The following is a 21,252-nucleotide window of genomic DNA, read 5'->3' as shown; positions in this document are numbered from 1 at the left end:
TGATCTCACAAAGTCAAATCCCTTTAATGATGTTCTGTCCTGTCTTCCTCTATCAAAAGCACACAAACACTATAAAACATTGTTTCGGTGCTTTGGGGTTTTGTTTTCTACACAGAGGTATAGCACGACTAGACCCTAAAGGCAGGCTGCTCACCTACAACCAGCTCACGAACATCTTTCCAATGGAGCTCGCTGCCTTTCTCGTGGATGAGGGTCACTGTGATCCTCCGCTGGATCCCCTGCAGCAAACATAACAGGAGCTCAGGATTACAGTGAGCACAGCTAGAGCAACATTACGCTTTAAAAGAAGATATTCAACTGTGTACAAAGGAAGCAGTTACCACTGTGTGAGTAATAAGGAAACAACATGTGCACCAATCCTGTACCTGGTGCAGCAGGTAGGTACCATGACAGGGCAGGCCTCCACTGTGATCCACGATGGCTGGGATGTACCTGTGCATGGAGGGAGGAGGTGACACAACATCCCAACTTATAATATTCTTCCTGGAGATCATTTTTATGGTTCCTTTAAAGCTTGTGCGTGAATATAACACTCCAGATGGATACTCACTCTCCAGTGGGCTCCAGCTTGCTGATCTCAAACCAGACCAGCAGGTCGTACTTGCTGACACACTGACCCAGGTTGGATTTGGTGATGGTGTTCAACTTGGAGGCTGCAACTGGCACACACACACACACACACACACACACACACACACACACACACACACACACACACACACACACACACACACACGCACACACACACACACACACACTCAACGTTAACAAGTGGGAATTTTTCTGGATTTAAGAGAAGGTGAATAAAAGTGAGCAGTATTTACTACATGCTTTGGGTGACTAAATGGAGGATGGATAGGTGACATGAAAACACTACTGACCCTTTATACTGAGCCAATAGCTCACACACTTCTATTAAATCTGTCTAAAGAGCCAGTAATCACAGAGGATAGATACTGGAAGAAAACTGAAATGTTAGGAGGAACTAAATCACACATTACAACACCAGTGGCAGCACCCTGCTGTCTCACACATCGGGATCACGGTCCTGTTGAAGCGGGATAATTGCTAAAGCTCACAGTTGCATTCCTCTATACTCAATATGATGGAAAAAAACTATTTTAACAAACAATTAAAAAATGAACAAGTAAAAGATCTACTATAGCCAAAAGAAGACCATTTACAGACTATAGCCCTGTGAACAAGTATTTGCCTCCTTTCTCATTTCCTATCTTATTCCATATTTGTCACACTTACACCTTTCACATCAATACATTTATAACATTAGACAACAATGTCTAATATTCAACGGCAGTTTTCAAGGGCAAAACGCTATCCAAACATACTTGGTCCTATATGAAAAAGTAATCGCACAGAAAACCTGATACCTTGTGTGTCACCTCTGACACCAACAGCTGCAGCAAGCGTTTGGTGCTAGAGGTCACATTTGGACTCTGGACCTCTGTGGAGTGTGCACATGATCTCATTACTGTCTAAAAATCCAAGGAGTGCTGAATCATTGAAAAATACACAGTAACAGGTGTGTAGCATCGCTAACTAGGTAGCAACAAGCCTCTAATTGGATAATCCAAATTGTCACTAGGTGTGAATGTGCAAATGAATGTGAGTGCGAATGGTTGTCTGTCCCTATGTGTTAGCCCTGCGATAGACTGGCGACCTGTCCAGGGTGTACCCTGCCTCTTGCCCTATGACAGCTGGGATAGGCTCCAGTGACCCCCGCGACCCTGAAAAGGATAAGCGGAAGCGAATGGATGGATGGAATTTTTCTTCCTTTATGCTTACAGCCACGCTCTTGACACAATCAGGACAAAATGCCATGGCGACTGTCCCTTGGTGACCTTCTTGGTTACCTCATTGCAGATGTTTTTCTATATTGCATAACTACTTTGGAATGATGCATCAAAAATAAATAAATAAATGAATACATGCCAAAAAAAGAAACATTTGTTTTAATGTGGGGTTTGAAAAAGCCCACCTTTTGAATTATAAGCCATGAAAAATGACAGACTTTTTCTCATTATTTGGTAAGGATTAAGACGCACAAAGAACCAGTAATTCTTGCCCTTCAGCAGTCACAGAGGTTTAAACCATGCTGGTGAAATTAGTGCCATTATCTGACAGGGAGAGGAGCTGCAATATTTTCTATATGGCTCCAAGAATGATAAAATGCCTCACAGCGATGTTCATAAATGTCAGTCATGCCCTGGCAGAGAACTCCACTGCTGAATTAATATTATATGTCAAACAATGCTCCATCCAGTTTTATGGGTTGCATACACAGTCTGAGCCTCCAGTCACGCAAACCTGTCCTGGCTTGTAGAGTGAAGCCAGACTAGATGCTAATGGAGCTCTCTAATACTTGAATTTTAGTCAAGCTTGCAGCTTTCTTCACTATGTTGTATAATGCAATGAATAACATGAACATTTTTAGTAAGGTTTGTTTGCTTGTTAACATTTTTCCCTTTAATGTTTTCATTAATAAAATCCAACCTTGAAGCATAACAAACCAACCTTCTACTTTCTTAAGTTCAAGCAAGTCTACAGTTTAAATAAAGGTCTAAAGTCACAAATATTATTCTGACAATAGAAATCCTAGAATAGTGGTAACACTCTGAATACACATGCCAATATAAATTTATCTCGCTGTCATGTGTTATTTTGCCGGGTTGTTTCCTCCCGTTGCCATGTAAACACAAAATAGTGTATATATATGAATATTTTCAAAAAATGCTCTGTGAGTTCCACATCATAACAGTTATTTACTGAGCAGCTCAGTTAGAACTTGCCACTCACACACTGAGCAGCACTCACTAACTTTCTATTTCTAAACAATTTGTTCACTTTTTATCTCAGGCATGTCTGAAAAGACATCAGATAACTTTTTCCATCGCTTTGAAGATTTGATTCAGAGAAAGCGCACAGGTGGAGATGTAAGTAACTAAACATACTCATTCTTGACTTCTCTGCTGATCAAATGTAAATGTTTCTGAGAGATGTGTTATATTTTGCTGCTTTGCACAGTGTAATTTTTGTGTAAGTCACTGTAGACAGAGCAACTGTCAGCGCTTCACCACAGAGTCCAGGATCCTGGACTTTCACAAAGCTCAGAGCAGTAAGACAAATGTGTTCTTTCAACAGGCAGACACATTGCATATCGCACAGAGACCCAGAGATTATGCTGTGCAACTCCCACCTTTACCTGAGCAATGCGCAGGCTCTCCACAGAGAGTCCAGAGAAGCTGGAACTGTTTGGATGACCCCTTTTGGAATCAGGAGGACCCTGAAAGAAGTCTGAGTAGCCTCAGCTCTGCAGACACACACACACCAAGTGATCTGAGGGCCATTCCTTTCATTGTTAGTCCTGTTGAGATGACACCGCTCACTCCAGTTCCTCCACCTCCTCGAGCAGCTTGTCCATCGCAATTGCGGTTCAAAGGTGATGCTTTTCTTTAGTGGTTACACCTGCTGTTAATCAGTTAGTTTAGATTTTAAAATTTGACACTGTAGATTATCTATTTTAATGCTAAATTACACATTCTTGCTGTCCATTCATTTTATATGCTTTTTTGAAGAAAAAAAAATCAGGAAGAAAAATGTTTATTGTTGTTTTTGTAAGATGTCAATTTGTAGTTATTTAGTTATTTTTTTGTCTAAACAGACACGAAGTTCATTCGTGGAATAAGAGTCTTGACAGCAAAAGACAAATTTGGGCCTATTTTGACTCCAAAACCTCCAACAGTTCCCATACCGCAAAAACGAGGACCTCGGCCTGGGACGCTGCTGCCCCGTGCAAAAGTCGTCCCTATAGACAGTAAGTGGTTTTCCTCAGTAACTGTAGAAGATGCTGAATAATCAAACTTTAAATTAAGAGATTTTTTAAAAAGATTTTAATGAACAATTAATCACTGCATCATGCTTCGAATTAGAAGAAATGACAGTTTCTTTTTACTAACCTCGTTGATTATCAGACAAGAAAGCAGACAGTCAGTGCAGTCAGAATAATCCAAGAGAGAGCAGGGTCAAACTCCCGCCTGTAGCTACACCTGTAGAGAGCCTGTCCCACAGCTTTAGTCTGCTGTCTTCATTAGAACTTTAAAATGAATACTAGATCTACTTCTACTGAATGGAGAAAAGGTTCCTGAGAAGAGATTTAATTTTCAGTATCTAAGAAATTTGAGGCGTTTCTGAAGGTACTGTACCATGTTAGAGCATCTTAACATAGAGTCCTTGAATACTAGGCAGTTGTAGAGGATGAGTTACTCTACTTTAAATGACTCCCACCCCTTATTGGAGGATTTCAGCTTCTTCCTGTGGGACAGAGGTTTGCAGACCCTAAATGCAGGCGAAGCTTGAAGAAACAGCTTTGTCCAAGCTGCTATTTTGTTGTCGTTGTAACAAATGACACATGTTTTTTTTCTATATTTTTTAAAAACTGTATTTATTTATTTACTGTACTTATTTCTCTATTTATGACAGTGCTTTTATCTCCTTTTTGCTGTTTTATATGAATTTATCAGTATAGTGTTGTCTAGTTTTAGAAGCTGTGATTAGGACGTCTATTTAAATTTGTTGATTAAAGATCATAATTAGAGATCATAAGCTGCCTTTGATTTAGACATGTCTGATATTTTTGTAAACACAAAATAGTGTATATATATGAATATTTTCAAAAAATGCTCTGTGAGTTCCACATCATAACAGTTATTTACTGAGCAGCTCAGTTAGAACTTGCCACTCACACACTGAGCAGCACTCACTAACTTTCTATTTCTAAACAATTTGTTCACTTTTTATCTCAGGCATGTCTGAAAAGACATCAGATAACTTTTTCCATCGCTTTGAAGATTTGATTCAGAGAAAGCGCACAGGTGGAGATGTAAGTAACTAAACATACTCATTCTTGACTTCTCTGCTGATCAAATGTAAATGTTTCTGAGAGATGTGTTATATTTTGCTGCTTTGCACAGTGTAATTTTTGTGTAAGTCACTGTAGACAGAGCAACTGTCAGCGCTTCACCACAGAGTCCAGGATCCTGGACTTTCACAAAGCTCAGAGCAGTAAGACAAATGTGTTCTTTCAACAGGCAGACACATTGCATATCGCACAGAGACCCAGAGATTATGCTGTGCAACTCCCACCTTTACCTGAGCAATGCGCAGGCTCTCCAGAGATAGTCCAGGGAAGCTGGAACTGTTTGGATGACCCCTTTTGGAATCAGGAGGACCCTGAAAGAAGTCTGAGTAGCCTCAGCTCTGCAGACACACACACACCAAGTGATCTGAGGGCCATTCCTTTCATTGTTAGTCCTGTTGAGATGACACCGCTCACTCCAGTTCCTCCACCTCCTCGAGCAGCTTGTCCATCGCAATTGCCTGTTTTCTCTGCTAAACATTCAGGAGCAGGTCGGTTCAAAGGTGATGCTTTTCTTTAGTGGTTACACCTGCTGTTAATCAGTTAGTTTAGATTTTAAAATTTGACACTGTAGATTATCTATTTTAATGCTAAATTACACATTCTTGCTGTCCATTCATTTTATATGCTTTTTTGAAGAAAAAAAAAATCAGGAAGAAAAATGTTTATTGTTGTTTTTGTAAGATGTCAATTTGTAGTTATTTAGTTATTTTTTTGTCTAAACAGACACGAAGGTCATTCGTGGAATAAGAGTCTTGACAGCAAAAGACAAATTTGGGCCTATTTTGGAAAAACTGCAGCATTTCCAGGATGGGATTGTAACCTCACCTGGACACACAGTACCAACCAAAACATTTACTGCAGTAAAGCCTTTGACTCCAAAACCTCCAACAGTTCCCATACTGCAAAAACGAGGACCTCGGCCTGGGACGCTGCTGCGCCGTGCAAAAGTCGTCCCTATAGACGGTAAGTGGTTTTCCTCAGTAACTGTAGAAGATGCTGAATAATCAAACTTTAAATTAAGAGATTTTTTAAAAAGATTTTAATGAACAATTAATCACTGCATCATGCTTCGAATTAGAAGAAATGACAGTTTCTTTTTACTAACCTCGTTGATTATCAGACAAGAAAGCAGACAGTCAGTGCAGTCAGAATAATCCAAGAGAGAGCAGGGTCAAACTCCCGCCTGTAGCTACACCTGTAGAGAGCCTGTCCCACAGCTTTAGTCTGCTGTCTTCAGACGACTGGTAAGAAACGTAGTAAGGAGACATTAAATACTGCACAGAAACAGTGCTGCATAATGTGGCTGTGTTATTTGTGGTGTTCCTGAAGTCGTGTTCAATGTTGTGTTGTGTAAATACAGGATTAAGAAAAGACAGGCCTTGCAAACTATTCAGTCTCTGGCAAAGCACCACTCGGACATCCTGAAGACTAAACTACATGAAGTGTGTCTGGTCCTCATTGAGGAGGTATTGCACACTTTATGTTTCTTATATGCGTTTCATGCAGCTAGTTTCCCTTCAAGTGCATACTACAGCCTCAACTGATGATTTTCACTCACATTTTAGGTGAAAAACCAACGCTCAGCAATAGCCTTTGAGGCCATACATGCCATCAATGAGCTCTACATTCAGCTCCAGAGAACAATGGACCCAGAAGTTGAAACAACAGGCCGAGCTCTATTGCTGAAGCTTGCAATGACCAACAACAACTTTCTACATCAGGAGGTCAATCTGGCGCTTGATGCCATGGTGGAAAATTGCAGCCATGGACGGATTCTGAGCGCTCTGTTTAACACAGGACTGACGTAAGAGGAGAGAAGAAGCTGTAGTGATTTTATTAGAAGACATGAAAGAGAGATCATGTTCACTGAGTTGTGTGTCTAATATTGTCCTTGCTCAGCCATCGCTGTGTTGCAGTGAGGAATAGCACGGCTCAACACCTGCACCAGCTGGCTGACAAACTTGGAGCAGCCGTCACCCTGAAAACAGGAACCTTCACTGAAAGATTTCTAATTGCTGCCTCTAGAATGGCAGGGGATGCTGCACCTGAAGCCAGGTGGGTACTTTTAAATGGGTTTGAAGTGCATCAATGTTTTATTTTCTGTGAGTTTACACAATTAATGAAAATTAATGACAACTGTAATCTTCCACAGGTACCATGGGCGAACAATCATTGAGAAACTGACCCTTCACAAGGACTTTATGAATTTGTGGGTGAAGATTGTCCCTGAAAAAGACAGGCGTCCTGTGGAGAAGAGCCTGAAAAAGACAGGCGTCCTGTGGAGAAGAGCCTGAAAAAGACAGGCGTCCTGTGGAGAAGAGCCTGAAAAAGACAGGCGTCCTGCGAAGAAGAAAGAGCTTAGGGAGTTCCTGTGTGTCCAGTTGACGGACAAGGGGACGCACAGGTGGAGATGTAAGTAACTAAACATACTCATTCTTGACTTCTCTGCTGATCAAATGTAAATGTTTCTGAGAGATGTGTTATATTTTGCTGCTTTGCACAGTGTAATTTTTGTGTAAGTCACTGTAGACAGAGCAACTGTCAGCGCTTCACCACAGAGTCCAGGATCCTGGACTTTCACAAAGCTCAGAGCAGTAAGACAAATGTGTTCTTTCAACAGGCAGACACATTGCATATCGCACAGAGACCCAGAGATTATGCTGTGCAACTCCCACCTTTACCTGAGCAATGCGCAGGCTCTCCAGAGATAGTCCAGGGAAGCTGGAACTGTTTGGATGACCCCTTTTGGAATCAGGAGGACCCTGAAAGAAGTCTGAGTAGCCTCAGCTCTGCAGACACACACACACCAAGTGATCTGAGGGCCATTCCTTTCATTGTTAGTCCTGTTGAGATGACACCGCTCACTCCAGTTCCTCCACCTCCTCGAGCAGCTTGTCCATCGCAATTGCCTGTTTTCTCTGCTAAACATTCAGGAGCAGGTCGGTTCAAAGGTGATGCTTTTCTTTAGTGGTTACACCTGCTGTTAATCAGTTAGTTTAGATTTTAAAATTTGACACTGTAGATTATCTATTTTAATGCTAAATTACACATTCTTGCTGTCCATTCATTTTATATGCTTTTTTGAAGAAAAAAAAAATCAGGAAGAAAAATGTTTATTGTTGTTTTTGTAAGATGTCAATTTGTAGTTATTTAGTTATTTTTTTGTCTAAACAGACACGAAGGTCATTCGTGGAATAAGAGTCTTGACAGCAAAAGACAAATTTGGGCCTATTTTGGAAAAACTGCAGCATTTCCAGGATGGGATTGTAACCTCACCTGGACACACAGTACCAACCAAAACATTTACTGCAGTAAAGCCTTTGACTCCAAAACCTCCAACAGTTCCCATACCGCAAAAACGAGGACCTCGGCCTGGGACGCTGCTGCGCCGTGCAAAAGTCGTCCCTATAGACGGTAAGTGGTTTTCCTCAGTAACTGTAGAAGATGCTGAATAATCAAACTTTAAATTAAGAGATTTTTTAAAAAGATTTTAATGAACAATTAATCACTGCATCATGCTTCGAATTAGAAGAAATGACAGTTTCTTTTTACTAACCTCGTTGATTATCAGACAAGAAAGCAGACAGTCAGTGCAGTCAGAATAATCCAAGAGAGAGCAGGGTCAAACTCCCGCCTGTAGCTACACCTGTAGAGAGCCTGTCCCACAGCTTTAGTCTGCTGTCTTCAGACGACTGGTAAGAAACGTAGTAAGGAGACATTAAATACTGCACAGAAACAGTGCTGCATAATGTGGCTGTGTTATTTGTGGTGTTCCTGAAGTCGTGTTCAATGTTGTGTTGTGTAAATACAGGATTAAGAAAAGACAGTAGAAAACTATTCAGTCTCTGGCAAAGCACCACTCGGACATCCTGAAGACTAAACTACATGAAGTGTGTCTGGTCCTCATTGAGGAGGTATTGCACACTTTATGTTTCTTATATGCGTTTCATGCAGCTAGTTTCCCTTCAAGTGCATACTACAGCCTCAACTGATGATTTTCACTCACATTTTAGGTGAAAAACCAACGCTCAGCAATAGCCTTTGAGGCCATACATGCCATCAATGAGCTCTACATTCAGCTCCAGAGAACAATGGACCCAGAAGTTGAAACAACAGGCCGAGCTCTATTGCTGAAGCTTGCAATGACCAACAACAACTTTCTACATCAGGAGGTCAATCTGGCGCTTGATGCCATGGTGGAAAATTGCAGCCATGGACGGATTCTGAGCGCTCTGTTTAACACAGGACTGACGTAAGAGGAGAGAAGAAGCTGTAGTGATTTTATTAGAAGACATGAAAGAGAGATCATGTTCACTGAGTTGTGTGTCTAATATTGTCCTTGCTCAGCCATCGCTGTGTTGCAGTGAGGAATAGCACGGCTCAACACCTGCACCAGCTGGCTGACAAACTTGGAGCAGCCGTCACCCTGAAAACAGGAACCTTCACTGAAAGATTTCTAATTGCTGCCTCTAGAATGGCAGGGGATGCTGCACCTGAAGCCAGGTGGTTACTTTTAAATGGGTTTGAAGTGCATCAATGTTTTATTTTCTGTGAGTTTACACAATTAATGAAAATTAATGACAACTGTAATCTTCCACAGGTACCATGGGCGAACAATCATTGAGAAACTGACCCTTCACAAGGACTTTATGAATTTGTGGGTGAAGATTGTCCCTGAAAAAGACAGGCGTCCTGTGGAGAAGAGCCTGAAAAAGACAGGCGTCCTGTGGAGAAGAGCCTGAAAAAGACAGGCGTCTTGTGGAGAAGAGCCTGAAAAAGACAGGCGTCCTGTGGAGAAGAGCCTGAAAAAGACAGGCGTCCTGTGGAGAAGAGCCTGAAAAAGACAGGCGTCCTGCGAAGAAGAAAGAGCTTAGGGAGTTCCTGTGTGTCCAGTTGACGGACAAGGGGTTGTTTGGTGAGCCGGGTCCTGCGGGGGAGGTTGAGCTGGGGGCTGTTGCTGGTGTTTCTGCCTTACACCTTATTGCGGTTTGCCCTGCTCTGAAGAGAAAAGAAATGACCAGGGAGGGTACATCTCCTTCCCCAATAATCCTTCTACAGACAAACTCTCCTACCTGGGGGGAGGTGATGGCACCCGAAAATGATAAAGTAGATAAGGAGTTTAAGCCGTTTGTGTCAAACGGCTTTGTTTCCTTGATAGGAGAAGATCGGCGGACTCCTGTCAGTATTTTGCGAGACACTGGTGCGAAACAGTCGCTCATTCGTGAGGGGGTCTTACCGTTTTCAGCTCAATCCTGTTGTGGGGCGGATGTGTTAGCCTGGGGAGTTAGGATGTGTGTAATACGGGTTCCTTTACACTTGGTGCAGCTTTCATCTCAGTTTTTGTCTGGTGAGGTTAAGCTTGGGGTGCGACCCCAGTTACCGGTTGCAGGTATTGACATCATCTTGGGAAACGATCTAGCTGGCGGCACAGTTTTTCCGTCGCCAGAAGTAGTTGATATACCACTTACAGATAACAGTGGTTTCGATCGTGCCACATCAAAGGCTGTTCAAACCGTCAGTGTAAAGACATTTAGGCAGAGGAGAGGTGCGAGTGGATCCCAGCAACAGCAGCAGCAGAATAGGAGGCAGCCCAAGGGGACGAGAAGAACAAATATTCAAACCACAAGGGTCACTGAAGCCACCATGCAATCAGACCCAAGTAGAGTCACTTTTCAGGACAGTCAGCAGCAAAATGCTGAAACCAGGCCACCTGCTAGAAAAAGACAAGGACCTCGACAGCACAGGAACCGCAGAAGAGGCCAGCTGATGGTGGCTAATGCTCCATCTCCCACCCCTTAAATTTGACACAGACTTTGATTTTGATTCCTCCAACGCGCAATTCATTAAGGAGGCGCTTGAGAAGAAGTTACAGGAGGGGCTGAATCTAAAAGATGGGAATTCTGAGGGAAGAGAAAAGGTGGGGTTGCAGCTGAGTTCGGGGGAGGATCATTTTGGTCCAAAGTGCTACTATGACAAAGCAAAGTCTTTCTTTGACAACATCTCATCTGATAATGGGCTCAGACTGACGTGGGCAGAGGAGCGAAAGCGCAATCTGGAGACTTTTGGTGTCCCTGGGCGGTTCCTGAGGGGCCAAGGATTCAGAGGTGGACGCCAGTGTTTTGGGGGCGGGTGCAGTGCTCGTGCAGGAGGATGAAAATGGCATTGACCACCCAGTCTGTTTCTTTTCTAGAAAATTTCTAAAACAGCAACCAGCGCCTCATGCGTTGGTCCTTACTCCTACAGGATTTCAACATTGAGATCCGATATATAAGAGCTTAGAGAATGTTATGGCTGATGGCCTCTCTAGGTCGTAAATCAAACATCTTTGTGTGGGGTTGGATGTTTGATTTTTTTTGGGTGGGGGAAACTGTTATGACCCAGTGATGTGTTTGTTGGTGTTGTGCCTCCCACCGGAGGATGGCTGGCGGTATTTTCCCTTTTTTCTCTCCTAGGAGGTGGACACCTGGGCGTGGCTGCTAGGTATCTGGGTGGAGTCTCTACATATCTTCGGACTGGATAATTGATGGACCACCTCCAGTACTTAACGTCCGGATGACAGTCACCTGGGAGTGCTTTTTGGAACCCCGTTGACTCGGTCAGTTGTGTGTTGTGTCATTGTAGTGCAGGCTGTGTGTGTGTCTGTTGCTGGTGTTTTTGCCCCACTGAAAAATCTCCCTTCTCCACCTAGCCCTTCTGCGGAGGAGCTGCGGGTAACGCTGCGCATTAAGGAGGTGGAGCTAAAGAAACAGCAGTTGGAGGTGGAAGCTATGCACTTGAGGATCAGGGCTCACCATCCAGTCACCATCCCCGCAGGCACCCTCCCCGGAGTCATTATCCCCGCAGTCGCCATCTCCGCAGCCACCGGCCTTGATGCCAGGTGGTGGCTTTGATGCGAGTAAACACATCAAAATGGTGCCGGCGTTTCGGGAAACTGAGGTGGATTCGTATTTCACAGTGTTTGAGCGTATCGCAGGTGCGCTGCACTGGCCAAAAGATGTGTGGTCTCTTCTACTCCAATGTAGATTGGTGGGGAAAGCTCAAGAGGTGTGCACCGCTCTTTCTCTGGAGGACAGTTTTGACTATGATATGGTGAAGGCTGCTGTCCTGCGTGCTTACGAGCTTGTGCCAGAGGCTTACAGGCAGAGATTTAGGAATGGGAAAAAATCCGCCAACCAGACCTATGTGGAGTTTGCCAGAGAAAAGAAAACTCTGTTTGATAAGTGGTGTCATGCTACAGCAGTAAAAACCTTGAATGACCTGGGTGAGTTGGTGACGTTGGAAGAGTTTAAAAACCAACTACCAGACACTGTGGTAACCTACTTAAATGAACAGAAGGTTACGACTCTCGCCGCTGCTGCTATACGGGCTGATGAGTTTGTGTTGACACACAAAGTGGTGTTTTCGGTTCCTGCTCACAGTTTTCCGTCTTCCGGTAGCCCGCCCAGATGGTCTCCAAGGGGCACCCGCCGTGCCATCCCCTCATCCATTGAGAACCGCGTGTGTTTTTTTTGCCATGAGCAGGGAGTTGTGTGTTGTGTCATTGTAGTGCAGGCTGGAGTATTCACGTGTACCTCTAGCCTTGCCATGTAAATAATTGTAAATAAGTTAACAAGTGGCGGTCACTTTTTGTTCCTTTGCTGTATAACTTTCATTGTCGCAGCCTAGTAGCCGTGAGAAGCCGTTTTCTTTTGTTGAACAAGTTTTCTCCTGTTTTTCGTTAGATAGTTAGTTAAGTGACTTGTCTTTTGTTTTGGCTTCTTTTTATTTTGGTGTAGGGAAGAGTAGGGATTGTTTTATAGGGAGTTTTGTTTATTGTTTTGGCATTGCTCACTGCCGATGAAAATAAATGGCTGCTTAAATACTTGAAAAAGGTGTCGTTGTTGGGGTTTGTGCGTGGGTGGGAAGTGAGTGGGGCAAACTATTTGTTACGTTTATTTACTTGCCGGGACCAGAACGTAACAAGAGCCTGAAAAAGGCTAATAATTACAGGCAGCAGGTCAGCATCCAGACTAGGCTCTCCTCTCCAGCAGGGCCTGGGTTCCCCAGATGTGACAATGCAAGTCCTGACGAGTACAGAGGAGAAGAGTGGCTGCTACAGTAGCAGCAGCACTCTGAGGCTAAGCTGGGAAAGTCGTTGGAGGTTCAACCATCATGACCACAGACAGTCCCAGTCGCTCTGCGGGAGTAAACTTCTCCATCTTCAGGACTACAAACTATTTCTCTGAAGGACAATATTATTTAGATTTACATTAATTATTATTACATCATTCTTATTATTACATTATTTGTATTATTTCATTATTATTATCACATTTTTAAGATCCTGAATGGACAATGAATGAATAAATCCCTTTTTTTTCATCTGAATTAAAACGGCACTTTGGTTGCACATATACAGTTTCTGTTTTTCTGTCAACAAATATTAATACATTCTTAGTTCTCTTGTTTTCATTTTTAACCCATGATTTTGAATTTTTATCAGGATTCAAAGTCATTTTTATAACATAAAGAAATATTAAATAAATACTAGAAAGCGAAAATTTCAGAAAAATTTTTAAGTCTGCCTATGCTGCTGCTAATCAGTGTAGTTTGCCATTCATACGGCTACAGAGAGCAAAACTCAGCAGAGCAGCCATTCTCCACCATGAACTATGGTAAAAACAAACACCGCTCGCGCCTCACAGATGACAGCTTACAGTTTTGCGTAAAGATGAGGTGACTTCGTACAGCCCCGATTTGCAGACGCTGTGCACAGAGGTTCATGAGCAGAAGTCCCATTGTACCACGGCAGACCCAACAATGTTTGCATGAACACGCTTTGAAGCATTACGTTATGGACCACTTTTCACACATGGTTGGTGTACCCACACAGCCGGCTGTAGCTTTTCAACTCACAGCCCAACACACACCAAAAAAAAACCAGCCGAGAGAGCACAGACTTTACGCCCGTGGGTCCACCTCCCCTGCAGCGGCACTGCAGACCACGCCCTGCCACACACATCAAACACGTAAAATAAATATTTATGCACTTTTGCATTCACTTTTTGTTTTTTGTTATTTTTACACAGTGTTCTGAATGATTAACAATGGTCTACAGCCAATCTTGTGTATTATTATACAAACTTTGGTTGTAAGATTCAGATAACTATTTAATAAAAGGTAAATATTTTATATGAGAGCAAGAAAGAAAAGTATATCTTTGTGTCCCCCTCTCCCTGTTAATGCCCTACCTGGCCCCCTGGCAAAAGCTTTGCTAGATCCGCCCCTGCACAGTTACCAGCTGTCAGCTACACAAAAAAAGGAGCTTGGTGTTATTTGTCTCTCAGAAACAGTTGATAACTTTCCTTCAACTCATTCATGTCACCTAAAAGGTAAACCTGTTTCTCCATCACCAGTTCAGCTCTGATGATTCAGTAAGGACATCTCCTGGTTTCGACCAGCCCTTTTTTACAGCTGTGGCTCCAGCAAACATCAGCTGATACTAGAAATTAAAATTAAATGAATTCTAACAACAGCTGATCAAGCTTAACCGTGCTGCTGTTGTTTAGCGCAATGAACAAACGAGAGAAAAGCCGATCATTGATCAGTTTCATGATTGAAGTTTCAACAGGCGAGAGAATGACAGGGGAGGCTGTCATAAAGTTCAACATCAGTAACTTAGGTGCACACAGCTGTCGTGCTAGCTAGCACGCAGAACGAGTTATTGTAACTGTCAGCACAACGAAAATAAACTACACCTAAACTCGGTTTATATCTGACCCAAATAGAGTGCAGTTCGTAACTTCTTACCTGAAATTCAGTTCACCTCACGCTCGGACCGGCAGCAGCCTGCTTCTCCTGCCTTCGGTTTCCCTTATCCACGATTGAGCTCCACGTTAGCCACCACCGGTCGATCAGCGGCCGCCTCGCCACCGGTGTATGTGTCTTTCCCTGCATAGGAGGGTTAGTGGTTAATGTGCTGCCCATTGTGTTGGATTGTCAATGCAACCCTCTTCTCCCACTCTTCACACACTGATAGCAACACCGCAGGAGAAATGCCAGCACAGGCATCCAGTATCCATAGTTTCAGGTGCTGCACATCTCGTATCTTCACACCATAGACAATTGCCTTCAGATGACCCCAAAGATAAAAGTCTAAGGGGGTCAGATCGGGAGATCTTGGGGGCCATTCAACTGGCCCATGACATGACCAATCCACTTTCCAGGAAACTGTTCATCTAGGAATGCTCAGACCTGGCACCCATAATGTGGTGGTGCACCATCTTGCTGGAAAAACTCAGGGAACGTGCCAGCTTCAGTGCATAAAGAGGGAAACACATCATCATGTAGCAATTTCAAACATCCAGTGGCCTTGAGGTTTCTGTAGCCAAGTACAGGATAGGGTAGGGGAAATTAAAGTAAGATGGAGAGAATGGGCCAATAGCTAGATTCGTAGGAGGGATGAAGTGAGTTGCGTGGAGAAGAATGACTGGAGCCACAGGTAAAGTTGCTATGAATTGTATTAAACTATTTAGCAACAATTTAACAGCATTTCATGAACAGGAATGAAAACATAAAATAAAATACAGTGACAGCAATAATAATAACAGTCAGAATCCTATCTCAGCTCAGATATGTCAGTCTTGCCGGCTTAATAGTCAGTGTTCAAGTCAAGTCAAATCCAATAGGTCAAAAGTTTGTGATTGGTGCGATTTCGTCCTACCGCACTGTTGCAATTGTTCGTGAGAGAAGAGCAACCTGCCCTTCTGGGCCAACTCAGAATGGCTGTGGTTCGGTTCAAAGGGAAAGGTTCGCCATCTTCCTCGTCAGGAAGAGATCCAGGTCTCACGATCCCATAAAAAAACCTGGCCTGTAAACAACAGGACTATTACTAATTCAGTTCACACTCTAATGATATACATGGCCATGTGTAAATAATGTAAGTGCTATAACAAAACAAGCACAAAACATTAATTCTAATTTCTAACTATAGTCTATACAGTGCATCTTAATCATGAATGCAATCTTTAAGTCACAATCAGCTTATTCTATCATCAATGTGCACATTTCTATCAGAAATCAGAAATAAACCATAAACTATGGTAGATTTTTTTTTACAGTATTGCCCTTTAACTGAATTAAAGGAGCATTGCTTTACACTGCATAGCAATGAAGCAATATATTATTTACACTCAATGTACAGAATAAAATTATGAAAAGAATATACAAAAACCCACAGGCTGTAGTTTTACAGTATGTGGTAACGTATCAGCACAGTAAGAATACACACAGACATCTATCCAGTGCCGCTCGAGCATCAAATGTAACAAAATAAAGTAGATTCATGACCTTTAAGATCAACATTAACTTATTCCATCATCTAATTTTAGTGCATTTAATATTCAACAAGTAATACTAGAACATCATCAGCACACAAGCTGAGTGCTCAAAATGGCTGAACTCCGTGAGAAACCCCGTGTCACTACCCGATCCGTACCGGAAACCCAATCGGTACCCCGCATGCGCGAAAGGTTTCTACTTCCGGTCATAGCGTTTTACGATAGTTAAAGGTCAGAGTATCTGTTAAGATGTTAAGAATAACAAGTATATCTTAAAATGTTTGCAATAATGAAGCATTTCAGTACAATGTAGACAAAAACGAAAAATAAAAAGATAGTTACGGATCAGGACTCCCCGATCCTTACTGCGCATGTGTAAAGTCTGACCGTATAAATCGAGTCTACCCGATCCGTACCGCGCATGTGCAGATGTTTTCTTCTTCTTCTGTTCGTTTAATGGCAGTGTACTCCCCAGTGTACGAGGATACCGCCACCTGCTGACCGAGCGAATAAACCCTATTGTAAACTGAATTAGCGTCATTACAAACGTGTGTTAAATTTGATTTAGCGATAGTCGAGTGTGTTTATGCTTGTCTGTGAGGAGAGGATTGTTGGAATAGTGATGATGATGTGCGCTATCACTGTCAATTGTCAGTAAACACTTCATCTGGCTGATGAATCTACACGTGAGATATTACAAAGTCTGCATTATTAACTCTGTAATTAGGCGCCATTCTCCTTATTTTACGGCGCTGTTGCTCAATGATACGGTTAGCGCCCAGTTAGCTCCTAGCATTTCTCAACAGCTCTGCCTCCTTTTCGACTGCCCGGGACATTTAAACAATGAATAATCGGTATACAAAGAAATTCATGCTTTTCTCCTCAACAGAGAGTGTCCCCCGATTGAGCAACAGCGCCGTAAAATAAGGAGAATGGCGCCTAATTACAGAGTTAATAATGCAGACTTTGTAATATCTCACGTGTAGATTCAGCAGCCAGATGAAGTGTTTACTGACAATTGACAGTGATAGCGCACATCATAATCATCACTATTCCAACAATCCTCTCCTCACAGACAAGCATAAACACACTCGACTATCGCTAAATCAAATTTAACACACGTTTGTAATGACGTTAATTCAGTTTATAATAGGGTTTATTCGCTCGGTCAGCAGGTGGCGGTATCCTCGTACACTGGGGAGTACACTGCCATTAAACGAACAGAAGAAGAAGAAAACATCTGCACATGCGCGGTACGGATCGGGTAGACTCGATTTGTACGGTCAGACTTTACACATGCGCAGTAAGGATCGGGGAGTCCTGATCCGTAACTATCTTTTTATTTTTCGTTTTTGTCTACATTGTACTGAAATGCTTCATTATTGCAAACATTTTAAGATATACTTGTTATTCTTAACATCTTAACAGATACTCTGACCTTTAACTATCGTAAAACGCTATGACCGGAAGTAGAAACCTTTCGCGCATGCGGGGTACCGATCGGGTTTCCGGTACGGATCGGGTAGTGACAGTGACACCCCGTGTGTTCTCCCACAGTGAAAACCTGGTCGGGGGGGGGCGTTCCAAGATGGCCGAGTAAGTACACGCTTACTGCCGAGCTTAGCAAATGTAACCTTATAATACGGTAGCAACACTGTGTCAACTCAGACCTTAGAAGCTTTTACGGTATTTAAGCCAGAAAAGGACTGATTTTGATCAATTAAGAGATAAAATGTCACAGCGTGACAATAAAAGACCCTCGTCTAGCTCCAAGACGAAGCTACTGCTAAAGGCTAATGCTAGCCAAACAACCGGGTCAGTGAACCCACTGCTTGACAACTGCCATGACTATACGGCTCTTTCACTACCTCTCCCAATAACTGAGGACGTAATGGACGAGTTTCCACCTCTACCCGTCTCACCCAGCCAGTCTCCGGCGCCAAAGAAAGCGATGCATTCAAAGGGAGATAGCGTGGATATTGTTGAAACTCTATCAAAACTAATAAACGAAAGAATGGATAACCTTGCACTACAGATTGACGGGATCAGAAAAACTGTGGACTTTGCATGCGAAGAGATAAAAGATGTCAAATGCAGAGTGGGCACATTGGAGCAGAAAATCTCCAAAGAGGAAGAGCGTATGGATAAAAACCAGCAAAGAATCACAGATCTCGAGCGATATTCCAGACGGTGGAACCTCAGGCTGTTTGGTGTCAAAGAAGAACAACAGGAGGATACATGGAAGGTTGCTGTTGAGATTTGTCAGGCTACGTTGCCTGAATGTAAAAACCAACTTTATGACACCATTGACACCGTACATCGGGTCGGCTCCAAACGCCCAAACAACACCAGTCCCAGACCTATTATCATCCAGTTCATCTCCCGCAGAACCAGAGATAGCCTGTGGAAAGCAGCTAAGACATCTCCATTCTTAAAGGAAAACCGGGACTTGAAGTTTGCTGAGGACCTTTCCAGAGAAGAGAGGGAGCGCCGGAGCAAGTTGTGGCCCATTATCGAGAAGGCTCGCAGAGAAAATAAAAAGGCCTATTACGTTGGATGCCGGGGTTTTGTTAATGGGACAGAAGTTTTCCCGTCTTCAGAATGAGAGGTGAATATGGGGGAAGCTAAGGAATGGAAAAGACCCTACAATGTTGCACAGTTGCTTGGACTTGGTTGGCTGTTTTTCATTGATCCTTCTGGCGTTTTGGATCATTAAGTCTATGCCTCATTTATAGTGTGAGGACACTTTAAGTTTCAGCACCAGAGTTGTATCCTAAAAAATATTTCGTGTATTTCTGCCGAGTTATTTTCATCCTTGCAATGCTCGGTCCCTTAGTGAGGTTTATTTTTTGTTAAGCACACAATATTGGTTCTTTAAATTTCTAGCTGTTTATTTTTTGTTTTCTTAATTGTCATTTTCTATTGTTTCCCTAAATGCCAGGGGGTTGAGACAGATCTGTAAACGTAAAGCCTTATTTTTGTTTGCTAAGAAATATAAAAGTCATTTTTGTTTTTCCAAGAAAGCCATTCTGTATCTGCTGATGTGAACTTCTGGAAGTCTCAGTGGGGTAACGATGTTTGGTATTCGCATGGCACAGAGAGGTCAGCTGGGGTCACAACTCTCAAAGGTAGCTTCGAAGGTATTGTTCTACATTCAGATTGTGACTCTTTGGGTCATTATATTTGTCTGATAGTAGAATACAATCACTCCATTTTCATAATTGTCAATTTATATGGCTATAATACCAAACCTGAAAATGATAATTTAATTGACTCTTTAGATACAAGGATTAGTTTTTGGCTCTCTAAATATCCCAGTTCAAACTTAATAATTGGAGGAGATTTTAATGTTTCACTAAATGACACTATAGACAGATGGCCACCAGCACAACATTTTAGGAATAATTTGAGATTGGAAACATTTATGGATAAATTTAATGTAACTGATATTTGGAGAGACAAATTTCCTGATGATATATCTTTTACCTGGAGTAACCGTTCTGGTTCAAGGAAATCACGTATTGATTTCTGGTTAATATCAAGTAGTCTATCAAAGGACAGTGTTACGGTCAATATCCTTACAACTCCACTTACGGATCATAGAGCAATATATATTAATCTGCAACTCTTTCCTACTATTGCAATTAATAGATCCTCCTATTGGAAATTAAATAGCTCGCTTCTGAGCCATACAATTGTAAAATCTGAAATTACACGACTGTTAAAACACTTTATACACAAGGCTAATATTGAGAATTCCTATAGCACAAACTGGGAAATTTTTAAATTTGAGACAAGTAAAATGTTGAGACAGTATGGGGCAAAAATAGCTAAGTCAAGGGCAGCAGAAGAAGAAAATCTAATTGTTCAAATTTCCGCAATATATCAACTCCCACCAGACGAGGTCTCGGAAGAGGATAGATTACATCTTAGGTCCTTTCAATCTAAACTGGATGAGATTTACCGCCAGAAAGCTGAAGGAGCTTTCGTTCGTTCAAGAAAAAGGTGGATAGAGGAGGGAGAGCAGAATTCTGCTTATTTTTTCCGCTTAGAAAAACATAGATCTAAAACCAATACTATTCATAAATTGAATATAAATGGTACGGTCAGTGATGATGCAAAAATTATCTCTCAATTTTGTTGTAATTTCTACTCAAAGTTGTATGGATCCAATTATAACGCAAAGGTCGCTACCCAATTTATTGACTCTGTAAACAATGTTAAAATGATTAAAAGTGCTGATAGGCTTTTTTGTGACAGTCCAATTACTGAAAAAGAGATATTGACATCTATTGAATTTCTTAAAAACAACAAATCTCCGGGCACAGATGGGCTGGTGGCTGAATTCTATAAATCATTTTCTTGTCAGCTTGCACCCTTTTTGTTGCAGGTTTATAATGAAAGTATTGAAAGGGGCACTCTTCCTCCCAGCCTTACTCAGGGACTTATTAGACTCGTCTTGGATATTCTGGACTACTCAGCATTAATATCTGATGACTCATTTATCCTTCTCCTGGACTTCTATAAAGCCTTTGACTCAATTGAGCATGAATTTATATTTCTTACACTTCAGAAATTTGGTTTTGGTGATATCTTCTGCAGAGCTATCAAAACTCTGTATTCCAATGCTAATAGTTCTATTAGAATGAAAAATGGCACCACTTCTCGTTTTAGTCTTAATCGAGGTGTACGCCAAGGTTGCCCGATTAGCCCTTATCTTTTTTTACTTTGCACCCAAATTCTTGCCTCTCATATTTCGAATAGCCCTGTGAAGGGTATAAACATAGCAGACAGAGAGATTGTCATCAGTCAATTGGCAGATGATACCACAATTTTTCTTAAAAATGCTAGCCAAGTGCCAATTGCTTTAAGTGTAATAGAGGATTTCTCAAAAGGGTCTGGATTGGTCCTAAACTTAAATAAATGTCAGTTATTACCTGTCAAAGAGTGTAATGTTCAGAGTATTTGTAATATAAC

General features: G+C 42.1%; 3 protein-coding genes and 1 pseudogene across 6 annotated transcripts in view; 3 read left to right on the top strand and 1 right to left on the bottom strand.

Moving 5' to 3' along the window:
* The window catches only part of LOC146661782 (uncharacterized), a 517,204-nt gene that overhangs the window by 55,112 nt on the left and 440,840 nt on the right, over positions 1-21,252 (bottom strand). The window lies entirely within an intron of this gene.
* Positions 4,844-6,245, top strand: LOC146661805 (uncharacterized). The gene is made up of 3 exons (XM_085419452.1): positions 4,844-4,918; positions 4,980-5,457; positions 5,681-6,245. The coding sequence occupies exons 1-3, from the start codon at positions 4,844-4,846 to the stop codon at positions 5,959-5,961; spliced, it is 834 nt and encodes a 277-aa protein (XP_085275578.1). The 3' UTR covers positions 5,962-6,245.
* LOC146661804 (TOG array regulator of axonemal microtubules protein 1-like) lies at positions 6,331-10,277 on the top strand. 4 transcript variants are annotated; one of them, XM_085418281.1, is made up of 7 exons: positions 6,331-6,423; positions 6,523-6,761; positions 6,857-7,012; positions 7,110-7,369; positions 7,578-7,896; positions 8,132-8,871; positions 8,971-9,015. In XM_085418281.1, the coding sequence occupies exons 2-4, from the start codon at positions 6,601-6,603 to the stop codon at positions 7,249-7,251; spliced, it is 459 nt and encodes a 152-aa protein (XP_085274407.1). In that variant the 5' UTR covers positions 6,331-6,423; positions 6,523-6,600; the 3' UTR covers positions 7,252-7,369; positions 7,578-7,896; positions 8,132-8,871; positions 8,971-9,015. The 4 variants fall into 4 exon arrangements, with proteins under 4 accessions (XP_085274407.1, XP_085274406.1, XP_085274408.1 ...); XM_085418280.1 differs by lacking the exons at positions 6,331-6,423; positions 6,523-6,761; positions 6,857-7,012 and adding exons at positions 9,305-9,460; positions 9,558-10,277 and having other exon boundaries at positions 7,250-7,369; positions 8,971-9,209; XM_085418283.1 differs by lacking the exons at positions 6,331-6,423; positions 6,523-6,761; positions 6,857-7,012; positions 7,110-7,369; positions 7,578-7,896 and adding exons at positions 9,305-9,460; positions 9,558-10,277 and having other exon boundaries at positions 8,254-8,371; positions 8,769-8,871; positions 8,971-9,209.
* LOC146661803 (uncharacterized) lies at positions 10,247-11,214 on the top strand (annotated as a pseudogene).

Source organism: Rhamphochromis longiceps, linkage group LG9 (genome assembly GCF_057381845.1).
Source record: "Rhamphochromis longiceps isolate RC_006_pf linkage group LG9, R_longiceps_female_GT1.1, whole genome shotgun sequence".
NCBI classification, from domain to species: Eukaryota; Metazoa; Chordata; class Actinopteri; order Cichliformes; family Cichlidae; genus Rhamphochromis; species Rhamphochromis longiceps.
Note: the sequence above shows the minus strand (reverse complement) of the source record. Positions and strands in the feature narration are given on the sequence as shown.